The following is a 17,341-nucleotide window of genomic DNA, read 5'->3' as shown; positions in this document are numbered from 1 at the left end:
AGTAATAACAAGTTTCCAAGTCAAATAGAACTAAAAAATAAGCAATAAAAAAGTTTTCTTCTGCATATCAGCACCTAGGCTTCGAAAACAGGCGCCTAGATGCTAGTCTGGGCGTTGTGGCGCTTGATGGCCGCCCTCTCTTGCCCGTTTTGCACTCGAATGATGTTGAAATGCTCTCCAACTTGATTTTATTGATTGTTACGCCTTAAACGCATATAAATCTTGAATTATGAGATTAATGTTTTTAATGCATTAACAAGTCTTATTTCTTTATGTTTTGATGATTAACAAAACTAGGTTAAAATGTTACTAATCTTTACATTGAGCTTATTACAGAGTTAAAATTTTCAAGATGAATTAAGACTAAATTCATACTCAAGATCAGAAACAAAATTCGAAGAAGTATACTGCTACGGGATCGGAAGCTCCGATTGGAGATCGGAACCTCCGATCATGATCAGAAGCGTATTCGAAAGATAAGGGTGGATCGGAAGCTCCGATCAGGGTTCGGAAGCTCCGATCTATTTCAGGGAGTTTTATATTGTTCGGAATGAAGAACGGAAGCTACGAAGAACAAGTTCGGAAGCTCCGATCTATGATCGGAAGGTCCGATCATTTTCTAAGAATATTATATTGTTCGGAAGCAGATCGGAGGCAATGAAGTGAAGCAGATCGGAAGCACCGAACGTGATCGGACGTTCCGATCTTGAACGGCCGCCTGATAATCTTGTCCGGAAGACTTTTGCTCGACAACACATTTATTGCGCCGATCGAAAGCTCCGAAGTGGATCGAACGTTCCGATCCAGTACACCCGCGTGTCTCAGAATTCAAATTTCGGAAGCTCCGATGCAGGGATCGGAAGTTCCGATCGATGCCAAATTTTCAGCTATAAAAGGAGGCATTCCGAGGCCATTCAACACATCCCAACATCTTCAAGTCTCTTAATCCTCTCAAGCATTATTCAAGCCATTTGTTGAGCAATTTGTAGCCCCTTTTGAGTGTTCAAAATATATTCACATATCGAGTTGTATAAGGGGTTGTAAAATCGAGGGTTGTTTGTTTGTGAGTTGGTTGCTCGGTTTTGTAAACACTTGTGTGTGAAGCCAAGTATATTTTACGAGTGTTGAGGCTATCCTTAGAGCCCTTAAGGCCAAGAGTGTTGAGTTGTATCGGTGCGGTGATCGTGTCAAGTTGTAAGGCTATCCTTGGAGCCATCAAGACCAAGACGTTCGAAGTGCTAGTGGATCCTTGGTTAATCGACTTAACCAAGAAGGGGAGACGTAGACGATTTATCATCGAACTTCCATAAACATCTCTTATCCCTTTTACTGCTTTATTTACATTACGCATTTATTTATCGCACTTATTATTTGATTGCTTAAGTCTTCCGCTTGCATACTTGCATAATCGCTTTAAATTGCTAAAGTTGCCAATAGAACCTAAATCCTCCCCATTAGGTTCTAACAAGTGGTATCAAAGCCACCTTTTTTACAAAATATTTTCAAAAAGGCTCTATGACAAATCTAGCGAGCGACTATGCTCAAGGGCAATCAACAAATCGTCCTCCTCTTTTCAATGGCATAAACTACGGATATTGGAAAAACCGAATGTCCCTATATATCCAATCCGTAGATTATGATCTTTGGAAAGTTACTGTGAAAGGTCCCTACATACCTACTAAAGAGGTTGAGGGTGTCAAAATTCCCAAGGGAATGGACGACTTTTCCAAGGAGGACATGCGATTAATTTCTCAAAATGCTAAAGCCATGAATATTCTTCATTGTTCCTTAGATATGAATGAGTACAACCGGATCTCAATGTGCTCATCAGCTAAAAAGATATGGGACAAGTTGGAGATATGCCATGAAGGGACTAATCAAGTCAAAGAGACGAAGATCGATCTATTCCAACTCAAATATGAAACATTCGAGATGGAATCAAACGAAGATGTAGATACTATGTTCCGAAGGCTTACTCAAATTATCAATGAGCTAGCCCAACTCGGGGAACAATATCCAACCAAACAAGTGTGGAGGAGAGCTCTACGCGCCTTACCCAAGGAGTGGGATGCCAAGAGGACGACCATCATCGAGTCAAACAAAGGCGACACCGCATCCTACGATCTTGATCAACTACATGGGACTCTAAAAACCCATGAGCTGGAATTATCAACAAGGAAGGAATTAAAGAAAGAAGATACCAAGGCAAAAGGGATTGCTCTATCTAGCCAATCCAAAGAAGATGATGATGATGATGATATGGCGCTCTTCGCAACAAAGTTCAAACGATTCATGCGAGGAAACAAATTCCAAAAGAAGCCGGATAAGGAAGTTACTTGCTACAACTGTCAACAACAAGGCCACTATGCAAATGAGTGTCCTCTCAAGAAGAAAGTTGACAAGGGAAAGAAGAAAGCACTTCTAGCCACTTGGAGCGATAGCGACGATGACGAGAAGGAAGCCAACATCTGCCTCATGGCTAAAAGTGATGACATCGTCTCCGACGACGATGATGAGGTACCTTCCTATGACGAACTACTACATGCATATAAAAACATGTTTGATATGGCTAAATCTCTTAGAAAAGAAAATAGAAAGCTCAAACATGAATTAGAAACTAAGGAGCATGAAAACCTAAGATTAAAGGATGACATAGCTCACTTAGAGAAATCTTTTGATAAATTCAATGTAAGTAGTAATAACTTGAATAATTTACTAAGCAAGCAAAATGTAGTTTTGATAAGGGTGGAATAGGGCATGGTAAGAAATCTATAGATTTCACTAGTCTAATTGCTAAAGCAAAAATGAGATCACCCCCTGCATGTTCTCTTACTGTTGTAAAATAGGACATGCTAGACATAAGTGTAGATCCTTAAAATATCAATATGATAAAAAGAGCTATATGAAATGGAGGCCTAAGAGTACTTAACAACTCATCAGTTGGCATTATGAGATCATGATCTAAGGGAGTTCATCATAGACCGGTTTAAATTGCCTTGATGCGACTGGTCTTCCTGATGAACGCTGCTCTGTCCAAGAAAATAGGTTTTTAAAGAGGCATAGCCCTACCTACTACTGAGAGAACTCTTAGAAAGTGGCGATGATGTCGCTATGAGAGACTGAACTCTTGGAAATATGTTTTGTATTTTTCTTTTCTAACACTGTGGACCCAAAAGAACTAAAGGGTACCAAAATCTCTTCTTGTAGGGAAATAGGAAAATTGTTATCCCTAGCATATGGTATCTAGACAGTGGATGTTCTAGACATATGATGGGGAACAAGGAGCTACTTCAATCAGTCAAATCAAAGGAGAAGGGAACTGTAACCTTTGGAGACAACAACAAAGGAATCATTGAAAGAATCGGCTCAATAGGTATATCTGAATCTTGCTTGATTGATGATGTACTCCTAGTGAAAGGGCTTAAGCATAATCTACTAAGCATAAGTCAATTGTGCGATAGAGGTTATGAAGTCAAATTCACTCCCCAACACTGCACTATATCACTCACGACTGACAAATCCATAAATTTCAAAGGATATAGAAGTGAAAATGTTTACAAGGTTTCTTTAAAAAATTTATCTTTATCAAATATTAAAAGCCTTGTATCCTTGAATGTTGATGACAACATTATTTGGCATAGACGACTAGGTCATGTTGGTCCTAGTACCATAGAAAAACTTTTTAAACTTGATTTAGTTGTTCATATGCCAAAATTCAATTTAAAATTAGATTATATTTGTGATGCATGTCAACTTGGCAAACATACAAGGGAATCTTTTAAAAGCAAAAATTTTATATCAACTTCTATGCCCCTTGAACTTCTTTACCTAGATCTATGTGGTACCTCGAGGAACGCTAGCCTAGGAGGGAAGCTTTATGCATTTGTTATTGTGGATGATTTCTCACGATTCACGTGGACATTGTTTTTAGCCCACAAAAATGATGCCTTTGATTATTTTAAAACTTTTGTGAAACGTGTTGAGAATGAGAAAAATCTTTCAATAAAGCAGATCCGTAGTGACCACGGAACTGAATTTCAAAATGAGAGTTTTTCAAACTTTTGTGAAGAGAAAGGCATCGGTCATAATTTTTTTTGTCCTAGGACTCCTCAACAAAACGGGGTCGTTGAGAGGAAAAATAGGACACTTGTGGAGATTGCGAGGACCATGATATGTGAGCATTCTCTACCAAAATATTTTTGGGCTGAAGCAATGAACACTGCCTGTTACATTATCAATCGCGTATCAATAAGGCCAATTCTCAAGAAAACTCCATATGAATTATGGAGAGGGAGAAATCCTAACATTTCTTACTTTCGAGCTTTCGGTTCCAAATGCTACATACATAACAATGGTAAGGACAACCTTGGCAAATTTGATGCCAAATCCGACAAAGGTATCTTTCTCGGATATTCTACCTCAAGTAAGGCCTTTAGAGTTTTTAATAAACACACTTTACTTGTTGAAGAATCTATGCATATTATTTTTGATGAATCTATGTCTACTATTGTTCGCACTAACATTGATGATGTAGAATTACTCAAAGAAGAGTTGGCTTCCTCAAGCCTAAATGATATAGATGTTTCCGTTGAGGAAACACCACTTCCGAAGGATTGGACGCTTCACAAAGATCACCCAATGGATCTTATCATCGGAAGTCCTTCGAAGGGAGTAGCCACTCGTTCTTCTCTTAATAATATTTGTAATCATCTTGCCTTTGTTTCGCATGTTTAACCTAAATGCATAGATGATGCTTTGTTAGATGATGCATGGATAATTGCGATGCAAGATGAGTTGAATGAGTTTAAACGCAATGATGTTTGGATTCTTGTTCCTAGGCCGCATGATAGATCTATCATTGGTACTAAATGGGTGTTTAGGAATAAACTTGACGAGCATGGCACTATCACTAGAAATAAAGCTAGGCTTGTTGCTAAAGGATATAGTCAAGAAGAAGGCATAGATTATGATGAAACTTATGCGCCTGTTGCTAGACTAGAATCTATTCGCATGCTACTTGCTTTTGCTTGCTCTAGAAATTTTAAGTTATTTCAAATGGATGTCAAAAGTGCCTTTCTTAATGGTGAATTGAAAGAAGAGTTTTATATTGAGCAACCTGATGGCTTTGTTGATCTTTCTTTGCCTGATCATGTGTTTAGACTAAACAAAGCATTGTATGGTTTGAAACAAGCTCCTCGAGCTTGGTATGAAAAACTATCAACTTTCCTTATTTCAAATGATTTTTCAAGAGGAAAGATTGATAAGGAAAGTTGATAGTTTTTCATACCAAGCTCGAGGAGCTTGTTTCAAACCATACAATGCTTCAAATGATTTTTCAAGAGGAAAGATTGATATTACTTTGTTTACCAAACATGACAAAGATGATTTATTAATTGTGCAAATTTATGTTGATGACATAATTTTTGGTTCTACTAATGAAACTCTTTGTCAAGAATTCTCTAAGTTGATGCAGGAACACTTCGAGATGAGTATGATGGGGGAACTTAACTATTTTCTTGGATTACAAATCAAACAGTGCAAGGATGGGTTCTTTGTGAACCAAAGAAAATACATCAAGGAGATTCTAAAGAAGTTTGGAATGGAGAACACAAAATCATCATCTACACCGATGAGCACAGCAATCAGACTCGACAAGGATGAAAATGGTAAAACTGTAGATCAATCCTCCTTTCGTAGTATGATTGGCTCCTTATTATATGCTACTGCTAGTAGATCGGACATTATGTTTAGTGTTTGCCTGTGTGCACGATTTCAATCATGTCCAAAGGAATCACATTTGTTCGCCTTAAAACGCACTTTCAAATATCTTTCAAATACTCCAAATCTCGGCTTGTGGTATTCGAAAAATTCTTTCTTTGATTTAAAAGCATATTGTGATGCCGACTTTGGTGGATATAAGGTGGACCGTAAAAGCACTAGTGGAACTTGTTTCTTTTTAGGAAACTGTTTAGTTTCTTGGTTTTCAAAAAAACAAAATTGTGTTTCGTTGTCAACGACCGAAGCCGAATATATGGCTGCTGGTAGTTGTTGTGCGCAAATTCTTTGGATGAAGCATCAATTGCTCGACTATGACGTCTCTTTTTCAAAAATCCCTATTTTCTGTGACAACACTAGCGCCATATGTCTTACAAAGAATCCGATTTAACATTCGCGCACCAAACATATTGACATTCGTCATCATTTTATTCGTAACCACATCGAACGAAATGAAGTTGAACTTCAATATGTTGACACGTCAAATTAAATTGCCGATATTTTTACAAAACCACTAGATGAAAATACTTTTATTCGTGTGCGTGGTGAACTTGGCATGATTGAGTTGTAATCACTTGTAGGCATAAATTAAATTTAATGTCATATTAAGGGGGAGCTTAATATTAAATTCGAGCAAATTAATTTTGGATAATACAAATCAATTGTATTTATTCAAAATTAAGAAGCTCACATTTTTATGTGAATTATTTGCTTAAATGTTAAATAAAATAAATTTTAAAGAGTCGAAATCATGCTTTCTTCCTAAGGCAGATCGGAACCACCGATCCAGATCGGAACTTCCGATCTGTATCCCGCCACTTTTCAACTTGCGCGGTAAATTTTCCCTCCAAGATGAGGATCGGAACCACCGATCACGATCGAAAAGTCCGATCCCCATCTGATCCGTCTTTTCAAATTACTTTTCACCGCCTTATCTTTAATTACCGCCTCAGGATCGGAACATCCGAAGCCTGTTCGGAGCTTCCGATCGACACGTGGCCTTACCTCAGTGGACCGCACGATCGGAACGACCGATCCGGATCGGAGCTTCCGATCGTTCCAACCCCTATAAATATCAGATCGCTCAGTTCGATTTCTTGCACCTAAATTTCTTCTCTTTTCTCTATTTTATCCGATTCTAACCTATAAAAATGCCTGTCAAACGCCGTCGTGATCAAGCGAGTTCTAGTCGCCCTATTATTATCCGTGATCCTACCCAACCAGCTGTTTCTAGGTCCATTCCTGATGATTATTTGCATCGTCATATTCATCCAGGTCGTATCTTAGATACTACCTACTTGGCCCAATCCCATCTCCTACTGTTGAACTTAATCAATGCTCAACATTGGGAATCCTTTTTTCAGCCATCTGTCCCCGACCGAATCTTTCCTCCACTGATTCACGAGTTCTATGCAAACCTTGAACTCGAATTAGGGCATGGTGATATCACCATTTCCACGATCGTTCAAGGAAGGCATATCATCTTTTCTTCTGCTGATCTGTCCTCCTGGTTTGATCTTCCCAGGAATGGACCCGGTGAATACTTTTTCCAAACTTGGCCACAAAATGATTCAAATTTTGATCGTAATCTCTTTCTTAGTACTATTCTCATTCGACAAGCCACTGGTGCTGACGATCGAATCCATCTCAAGAGTCTTTGTCCTGATTTCCAAATCATTCAAAAACTCATTACCACATCCATAGTTCCCCGCAGTGGAGACCTCTCCACTTGCAAATATCTGGATTTGTATATCCTTTTTCATATCATCTCCTCTCGACCTTTTAACCTTCCTCGCCTTGTTATGCAGACTATGCATCACACGGCAACGACGGCTAAAAAGGTTTCCTTTCCTTTTGCCCGGTTTATTAACCGGATTTTGAGTCGTTTTGATATTGATTTTGAGGGGATCCCTTCTCTTGAAATCCAGTCGAGTCATATCATCAACCATCAGTCTATTATCAGGATGGATTTATCTTGGAATCCTGTGTATTCTCGATGGGTTGATGATCCTAGTCGAGCTTTTTCTAGATTTTCTCCTATTTCTGATTTTCATCGAGACTTTTCCTCTCTTCCTCACTCTATCCAAACCAAAGGTTTTCCGACTGGTCCGCCCAACACTGATATTCCATCCTCTTCCAGTTTTGAGGCCTTTGCATCTACCATTGGTGATCTTCCTTTCCAGGCTCCTGAGGTTCCTCCTACACCAATAAACCAATTTCCTAGCGACCGACTCTTCGAGACTCTTCATCGCATTGAGACGAGTATGCACACTCATTTTACCGAGTTGACTGCTAGAGTTGCCTCTCTGGAGACTCGATTTGATGACTTCGCCGCTTGCTATCCTCCTCCGCAGCATGATGATGACTCTTAGATTTTTAATTTATTTTTATTTGTAATTTTTCTCTTGCTTTGTATTAAAAAAAATTTATTATTGTAATGAAATTGTTGCGTATTTTTTAATTCTATGTTTCATTACTTTTTGCTTATCACAAAGGGGGAGAATTAATGGTTAAAATATTAATTGGGATAAAATTTGTTTATCTGATAAAATTTGTTTATCCGTTAACTCTGTTACTTATAAAAAAAAATTGTTTATGATTATCGTATATTTTATCTCCTAATTTTAACCAAGTTTTGTGATCATCAAAAAGGGGGAGGTTGTTACGCCTTAAACGCATATAAATCTCGAATTATGAGATTAATGTTTTTAATGCATTAACAAGTCTTATTTCTCTATGTTTTGATGATTAACAAAACTAGGTTAAAATGTTATTAATCTTTACATTGAGCTTATTACAGAGTTAAAATTTTCAAGATGAATTAAGACTAAATTCATACTCAAGATTAGAAACAAAATTCGAAGAAGTATACTGCTACGGGATCGGAAGCTCCGATTGGAGATCGGAACCCCTGATCATGATCAGAAGCGTCTTCGGAAGCTAAGGGTGGATCGGAAGCTCCGATCAGGGTTCGGAAGCTCCGATCTATTTCAGGGAGTTTTATATTGTTTGGAATGAAGAACGGAAGCTACTAAGAACAAGTTCGGAAGCTCCGATCTATGATCGGAAGGTCCGATCATTTTCTAAGAATATTATATTGTTCGGAAGCAGATCGGAGGCAACGAAGTGAAGCAGATCGGAAGCACCGAACATGATCGGACGTTCCGATCTTGAACGGCCGCCTGATAATCTTGTCCGGAAGAATTTTGCTCGACAACACATTTATTGCGCCGATAGAAAGCTCCAAAGTGGATTGAACGTTCCGATCCAGTACACCCCCGTGTCTCAGAATTCAAATTTTGGAAGCTCCGATGCAGGGATCGGAAGTTCCGATCGATTCCGAATTTTCAGCTATAAAAGGAGGCATTCCGAGGCCATTCAACATATCCCAACATCTTCAAGTCTCTCAATCCTCTCAAAAATTATTCAAGCCATTTGTTGAGCAATTTTTAGCCCCTTTTGAGTGTTCAAAATATATTCACATATCGAGTTGTATACGGGGTTGTAAAATCGAGGGTTGTTTGTTTGTGAGTTGGTTGCTCGGTTTTGTAAACACTTGTGTGTGAAGCCAAGTGTATTTTACAAGTGTTGAGGCTATCCTTGGAGCCCTTAAGGCCAAGAGTGTTGAGTTGTATCGGCACGGTGATCGTGTCAAGTTGTAAGGCTATCCTTGGAGCCATCAAGGCCAAGACGTTCGAAGTGCTAGTGGATCCTTGGTTAATCGACTTAACCAAGAAGGGGAGACGTAGACGATTTATCGTCGAACTTCCATAAACATCTCTTATCCCTTTTACTTCTTTATTTACATTACGCATTTATTTACCGCACTTATTATTTGATTGCTTAAGTCTTCCGCTTGCGTACTTGCATAATCGCTTTAAATTGCTAAAGTTGCCAATAGAACCTAAATCCCCCCCCCATTAGGTTTTAACATTGATTTTAAAATCCTTCGAGCTTTGATGAGATGATTGTGGATGCTTCTTCATAGTTCATCATGATTTCTTGAAGTGTTTCTTTAGACTTCTTGCTTTGGCCCCTTGTTATCGGTCCTTCCGAAAACTCCAAGGGATCCATGCCTTCTTAGAAACTTGATCTCGCAAATCCATGATCGTATCATCCTCTCTTTCTTGAAAATGATTTGTCCTAAAATATTGCTTGTCACCTACATCAAATAACGAGAAATTAGTGACAATAAATCTTATCGACAATACACTTACCTCATATTTTTTCCTTGTAAACTTTATTACCTACCTCGTCCAACAATATCGATGAATCAATTTCAATGATTGATTTTTTGTTCTCCTCATCAATTAATGTACCTTACACACTCATAACAATATGTTAGGATAAGTTTTGGTGTTTGACAAAACACAAAAATATTCAAGCAGTCCAATCAAAAATCAAGCAGTCCAAGATTAAGCAGTCCAGTCAAATATTATATTTATGAAGTTCAAGACCACTTGAAAAAGTTAGATCATATAACCAGTCCAAAATCAAGACTTCTCATGAAATAAATTGATCAGAAAACTGGAGTATATACCCGACTGCTCGAACATTTACAAAGTTATTTCAAATATAAGAAGCCGTTGCAAACTTTAGACATTTCCATTAAAAGATGTGCAACTTCATTAAAAGATCTCATAATGACTTACTGAAGATCTAGAGATAATGGAGACATGCATTAATTTTAAAGTCGAACGTTGCAAAGACACATGCTTATATAAATGAATGAAGATACAAGAGAGAGAGAAAGAGAGCAGAAGAAGGATTATTCAACACAGCAAGATATACACAAAATACAAGCTGTTATACTCTTCGAGCATTATTTAAAATAATTATCATATATGCTTATATTTCCCACATACAGTGACATATCAGATCCAAGGATAATCAAGGAAAAATAATCAATTCTCAACTGCCTATTGTTCATAAGGAGTTGATCTACTATATGAATATGAGGATTCATTCATTATTATATTTTGTTGTTAGGACGTGATGTCTTAACTTGGTTGTATACTAGGAGTTTCGATCTAGGAAAGGATAAGTCCTACGATTGGAGTGGGTGTATTACAAGACGTTGTAATAACCAAAGTCTTCTAGTGGATCTTTTCTTCTTGAAAGAAGGGGTGACGTAGAATTAGTTAAGTCTTCGAACATCCATAAACATATCTGTGTTATTTACATACATGTTCAGTCATTACATATATTTGTTCAATCTGTTAGTTGGCTTGTGATAAGAGTCGTTTTTCGGTGTTTTATTGTTTGTTTTATTGGTGTTTTGCATTCGTTCTTTGTCGTCTTGTTAGTTTTTATCAAATTTTGTTTGCATTTAGTGTAATGTTGTGTGTTTTGTTTACTCCTATTGATTTATGGTTAAATTGGCAGGAAAAGGAGAAAAAATAATTTCAGGCTTCATCAGGGGGTGCGCTCGGTCTGCAGAAAAGAGCAGACCAAGCGCTGGAATTATTTAGGCAGGCAGAGAGTTGAAGGATTTTGAGCGCTCAGTCGGTGAAAAAGAGCAGACCGAGCGCTTACTGATTAAGAACGGGCAGAAGGTTGGCCAATTTCCAGCGCTCGGTCGGTAAAAATCAGCAGACCGAGCGCCCGCGCGTAATTTTTGGAAAACTTTATTTCGGGAGTTTTATATGGAAAGGACTCTGAGGGTTTATATATAGAATCTTTTCAGACGTTTTGAGGGTTGGAAAAACATAGCAAATCAAGGAAGAGTGGGCTTTGAAGATTGAAGTTTCTTCTTCTCGTTGGGAGTTCTTCTTCTTCACGATTTCTGAATTCTTATGTTAAAAACTTTATTAGATTGAATTTTATTATGAGTTGTAGTAGCTAAAATTTCTTTTGTTGGAATTTAGGGGATCCTAACCCCGAAACATGTTTTTGTGATTGAATCGTTGGACGAATTGATGGAGTTTTTAACATGAGTAGCTAACTTTAACATAGATTCGTTGATTGTGAATTGCTGTCGAGAGATAGATTCATGATTAGGACGAGTGATAAAATCCATGGACTTAAAATATGCATACAAATATGATATTTAGTACATGTTGATAACCATAGACCACAAGGTTGGAAGTTGTAGGAATTCAATGAACGCAAAGCAATCAGTAATGATAAATAATCAAAGTGATTTGATTGTTTCATTAACTTGAATTAGATTGACATAAACCCGAGAGAGAGTGTCGATATTTCAGGAGTTCTTGTCAAATTTATGAGTGTAAGAGTAATTTCAATCGTCCAAATTCAATTAGGGGGAAAGTGAATCGAGATTCCAACAAAATTTCCTCATATTATATTTTTCTGCGCTAAGCATTGCTGTGGTTTATTTTATTTTCATTCAAGTATTTTTAAATTGAATTCTTTACTTTATAATTTTAGAACAATCAATGATCAAATTTTCGTTACTTTGGGTAGAGAAATTAAATAATTGAATTATTGTGACGTAGTCCCTGAGGACGATACTCGTACTCAGTACACTTTTCTATAACTTGAGTCGTGCACTTGCGATGATTTTGAGCATAAGAGAGAGATAATCATATTGAATTTAAGTGTTAGTATTTGCTCGATCAAATTTTTGGCGACGTTGCCGAAGACTATTGATTACTTTTATTTTTTATTTATTTTCCCTACTTAATTTTAATCACTATTTTCATCTGTGAACTGCAGGATTCTCTTGCAGTGCATGCAACATTCACCCGAAGCAGAACTCTTGCCTTTTGATCCAAAAATTAAAAGAACTTTTCGTAGAAGAAGAATACAACAAAAAGAAGCAATGGCAGAACAAGAACGACTACGTGGAGATGAAGAAGCAAAGAATAATGCACCACCTATCTACAGATCCATGATGGATAGCGCTTTGCCATCCATCGAAAATGCCAGACCAAGCATCATCAGGCAAACCATAGCATCAAATCAGTTTGAAATAAAGCCTGCTATCATTCAAATGGTGCAAAACACAGTCCAATTTGGTGGGATGACAATCGATGACCCATATGCTTACCTGACAAATTTTCTAGAAATCTGTTACACTTCCAAGATGCAGGGAGTTTCTGATGATGCTATTCGTTTGCGTTTATTCCCTTTTTTGTTATGAGATAAGGCTAAAGCATGACTAACAAATCTATCTGCAGGTTCCATCACTACATGGGATGATCTCGCAAAGGCTTTCCTGACCAAATATTTTCCATCATCCAAATCAATGAAACTCAGAGATGACATCACAACATTTTCTCAAGGCAAACAGGAAACACTCTATGAAGCATGAGAGCGCTACAAAGATCTGCTGAGGAGATGCCCACATCACCAACTACCAGACGGTCTTGTGGTACAAACTTTTTATTATGGTATTCCTCACTCAAATCGCACCATGTTAGATGCAGCTACATGTGGTAATTTGTTACGAAAATCTCCAAAAGATGGATATGAGCTAATTGAGGAGATGACATCCAGTAGCTATCACCCTCAATCCGACAGGAATGCAGCTAGGAGACCCGCAGGAATGCATCAAGTTGATGCATTCACCTCAGTAGCAGCTCAGCCTGAAGTCATGAATAATAGGATTGAAGAGCTAACTCTAGGGAAGTCTGCGATGCGTATTCAAGAAGTGTGGTGTGAGAATGTGATGCTGAACACTTCACAAAAGATTGTCAGACAGGCAATCCATCATATCAGCCAGAGGGAGGAATGTTGAACCATGTAGGAAATCAAAACCTCCCTAGGAATGATCCATTCTAAAATACATACAATCCAGGGTGGAAAGAGCATCAGAACTTTTCGTGGGGAGGACAGAACAATAGGCCATATGGAATCAAAACTATGGAAAATAGCATCAGGAGGAGAAGTCAATCATGGAACAGATGATGCAGAAGTTCATATCATCCACTGAAACCCGAATGCAAAATCAGGATGCATCGATTAAGAACTTGGAAAATCAAATAGGGTAGTTAGCTAAAGCGATGTCCAGCAGAGAGCCCGACACTTTGCCAAGTGACACAGAAAATAATCCAAAAGAGCAGGTCAAAGCAGTTGAATTGAGAAGTGGGAAGAAAATTGAGGGTGAGAAACGAGGCGAGAAAGAATCAGAACCAGCTACACCAAGGAAAACTGCAAGTAAGTTTTCTGATTCTACACAACCACCCACATCACAGTCAAATATTGTTATTCCACCACCATTTCCTACAGATCTCAAGAAGGCCAAGCTAGATTCTCAGTTTGCTAAATTTATAGAACTATTCAAGAAATTGAATATAAACATTCCCTTCGCTGATGCATTGATGCAAATGCCCAGTTACGTGAAATTCTTGAAGGAAATTCTCTCCAACAAGAGAAAATTGGAGGAGCATGCAATGATCAGTCTAACGGAAAATTGCTCTACACTAGTTCAGAACAAGATTCCACCGAAGCAAAAAGATCCAGGGAGTTTCTTTATCCCTTGTGTTTTTAATTATGTGCAATTTCATAAGGCTTTGTGTGATTTGTGTGCGAGTATAAACTTAATGCCATATTTTGTCTTCAGGAAACTGAACTTGGGAGAGCCAAAATCCACCAGGATGTCATTGTAATTGGCAGACAGGTATATAAAATATCCAAGAGGGATAATAGAAGATGTGCTGGTGAAAGTGGACAAGTTCATCTTCCCGATGGATTTTGTGGTGCTTGATATGGAGGAAAATTTGGACATGCCACTTATTCTGGGAAGAACTTTCCTGGCGACAGGGAAAGCACTAATCGTTGTCTAAAAGGGAGAGCTACATCTGAGAGTGGGAGAGGAGAAAATCTCCTTTGATGTGTTTAATGCACTTAAATTTTCACAAAATAATGAAGAGTGTTTTCAGATTGATGTTGTGGATTCACTTTTATATGATTATGTGCAGGATACATTTCAGGAACCATTAGAAGTTGCACTCTTATCTACTCCTCGTGATGACTTAATCAATGTAGAGATAGAAGAGATGACGACTTACTTGAATGATAACCAGTCATGGCGAAAAGGTGGAAAGCTCAGACTCGAAGATCTTGGTGACCGGAAGGATTTAGTCCTCCAGAAACCAAGCCTTGAAGAACCACCAACTGTGGAATTGAAACCATTACCTACCCATCTCAAATATGTATTTTTAGGTGAGAATGGAAATTTACCTGTCATAATTTCTTCTTCTTTGACAGGTGAGATGGAGACCAGACTGTTGGATGTTTTCAAAATTCATAAGAGTGTGTTTGCCTGGAAGGTCACAGATATCAAAGGCATTAATCCATCTATCTGCATGAACAAGATATTAATGGAAGAGAACATCAACCCCTTGGTCCAACCACAGAGGAGATTGAATCCCAAGATGCAAGAAGTAGTAAAGGCTGAAACGATAAAACTTCTTGATGCAGGTATCATTTATCCTATTTCTGATAGTGCATTGGTGAGTCCGGTTCAATGTGTACCGAAAAAGGGGGGATAACTGTCATTAAGAATGAGCAGAATGAGTTGATACCTACTAGGACAGTTACAGGGTGGCGTGTGTGTATAGACTATAGAAAATTGAATGACGCAACCCGTAAAGACCATTTTTCCCTCCCCTTCATTGACCAAATGCTAGAAAGGCTTGTTGGGTATCAATTTTATTGCTTTTAAGATGGGTATTCAGGATACAATCAAATTGCGATTGCACCTGAAGATCAGGATAAAACAACTTTCACTTGCCCATATGGTACGTTTGCTTATAGACGCATGCCTTTTGGTCTATGTAATGCTCCTGCGACTTTTCAGAGATGCATGACTGCTATATTTCATGATATGGTTGAAAATTTTCTAGAAATATTCATGGATGATTTTTCCATTTTTGGTCAGTCTTTTGATGCATGTCTGAATAATCTGAATAATGTGTTGATGAGATGTGAGGAAAAGAATTTGGTACTCAACTGGAGAAGTGTCACTTCATGGTGACCAAATGTATTGTATTAGGGAACCGCATATCTTAGCAGGGAATCGAGGTGGACAGGGCCAAGGTGCAAGTCATTCAGAATCTACCTCCACTGACAACGATCAAGGGAGTCAAAAGTTTTCTAGGCCACGCCTATTTTTATCGGCGGTTCATTAAAGATTTTTCAAAAATTGCAAAACCTCTGTCTTCGTTATTGATGAAAGATACAACTTTTAATTTTGATTTCACTTGTTTGCAGGCGTTTGAATTTCTGAGAGAAATATTGGTCACTGCACCAGTGCTGACTTCACCGGATTGGGACCTTCCATTTGAGGTGATGTGTGACGCCAGAGACACAGCTGTTGGAGCTATGCTTGGCCAGAGGATAGACAAGGTATTCCGTATGATTTACTATGCTAGCAAAACCTTGAATGAGGCTCAATTGAATTATGCTACCACTGAAAAGGAGTTGCTAGCAGTAGTTTTTGCACTGGAAAAGTTTCATTCATACCTTGTACTTTCGAAAATCACTATATACACTGATCATTATGCAATAAGACACCTTTTGGCAAAGAAAGATGCAAAACCTAGGTTGATTAGGTGGATTCTACTCTTACAAGAATTTGAATTAGAGATAAAGGATAAAAAAGGAGTAGAAAATGTTGTCGCTGATCACCTATCTAGACTAGAATGCATTCCTGATTGTGCACAGAATGATAATGAGGACATAGATGATTGGTTCCCTGATGAAAAGTTGTTTGCCATACAACACTCGCCGTGGTATGCTAATTTTGCAAATTACTTGGTCATGGGCACACTCCCACATCACTTGTCTTTTCGTCAAAAGAAAAAGTTTCTATCAGATGTAAAGCATTATTTTTGGGAAGAACCTTTCTTGTTTAAAATTTGTGCTGACTCTATGATCCGGAGATGTGTGGCGGAAGGAGAATGAAAAGCATCCTCAGTCATTGTCATGACCGTGAGGTAGGTGGCCATGCTGGGCCCATCAAGAAGGCAACCAAGGTACTTGAATGTGGGTTTTATTGGCCCAATATTTTTAAAGATGCACGTGCTTATGTCATTGGGTGTGATAGATGTCAGCGGACAAGTAATATCTCAAACCGTCATGAAATGCCTTTAAATAATATTATTGAGTGTGAGATATTTGATGTGTGGGGAATCGACTTTATGGGACAATTTCCAAATTCTTTTGCAAAAAAATACATTTTGGTCGCCGTCGATTATGTTTCTAAATGAGTAGAGGCTGAAGCTTTGACAACAAATGATGCACAGGTGGTCCTAAAATTTTTGAAGAAAAACATTTTTAGCCGGTTTGGTACACCCCGTGCAATTATTAGTGATGGTGGCACCCACTTTTGTAATAAGCTCTTTGAAAAACTTTTGAAGAAATATGGTGTGAAGCACAAAGTTTCTACTCCTTATCATCCCCAAACAAGTGGCCAAGTATAAGTATCCAATCGAGAAATTAAGAAAATTTTGGAAAAACGTATGAGTACAAATAGAAAGGATTGGGCACTTAGACTTGATGATGCATTATGGGCCTATAGAACTGCTTTCAAAACACCTATAGGCACCTCCCCTTATAGACTGTTGTTTGGAAAGGCATGTCATTTGCCAGTTAAGTT

At 38.1% G+C, this 17,341-nt stretch overlaps 1 protein-coding gene and 1 non-coding gene across 2 annotated transcripts; one reads left to right on the top strand and one right to left on the bottom strand.

The window, feature by feature from the left end:
- Nucleotides 1-12,988: 12,988 nt before the first annotated feature.
- On the bottom strand, nt 12,989-13,095 carry LOC140869952 (small nucleolar RNA R71). The gene has a single exon (XR_012146939.1). It is a non-coding gene; the product is annotated as a small nucleolar RNA R71 (small nucleolar RNA).
- A 647-nt stretch (nt 13,096-13,742) lies between these two features.
- On the top strand, nt 13,743-16,647 carry LOC140860629 (uncharacterized). The gene is made up of 5 exons (XM_073263631.1): nt 13,743-14,222; nt 14,303-14,359; nt 14,661-15,162; nt 15,420-15,571; nt 15,955-16,647. The coding sequence occupies exons 1-5, from the start codon at nt 13,743-13,745 to the stop codon at nt 16,645-16,647; spliced, it is 1,884 nt and encodes a 627-aa protein (XP_073119732.1).
- Nucleotides 16,648-17,341: the final 694 nt, after the last annotated feature.

Source organism: Henckelia pumila, chromosome 4 (genome assembly GCF_033568475.1).
Source record: "Henckelia pumila isolate YLH828 chromosome 4, ASM3356847v2, whole genome shotgun sequence".
In the NCBI taxonomy this organism is placed as follows: domain Eukaryota; kingdom Viridiplantae; phylum Streptophyta; class Magnoliopsida; order Lamiales; family Gesneriaceae; genus Henckelia; species Henckelia pumila.
The sequence above is the reverse complement of the archived record's forward strand: the minus strand, read 5'-3'. Positions and strand labels throughout refer to the sequence as shown.

Coding starts and splice junctions, on each gene's coding strand:
- LOC140860629 (XM_073263631.1), top strand. CDS start 13,743: ATGTCCAGCAGAGAGCCCGACACTTTGCCAAGTGACACAGAAAATAAT. Junction 14,360..14,660: donor TCATTGTAATTGGCAGACAG/GTATATAAAATA, acceptor GATTATGTGCAG/GATACATTTCAGGAACCATT. Junction 15,572..15,954: donor CTGCTATATTTCATGATATG/GTTGAAAATTTT, acceptor ACTTGTTTGCAG/GCGTTTGAATTTCTGAGAGA.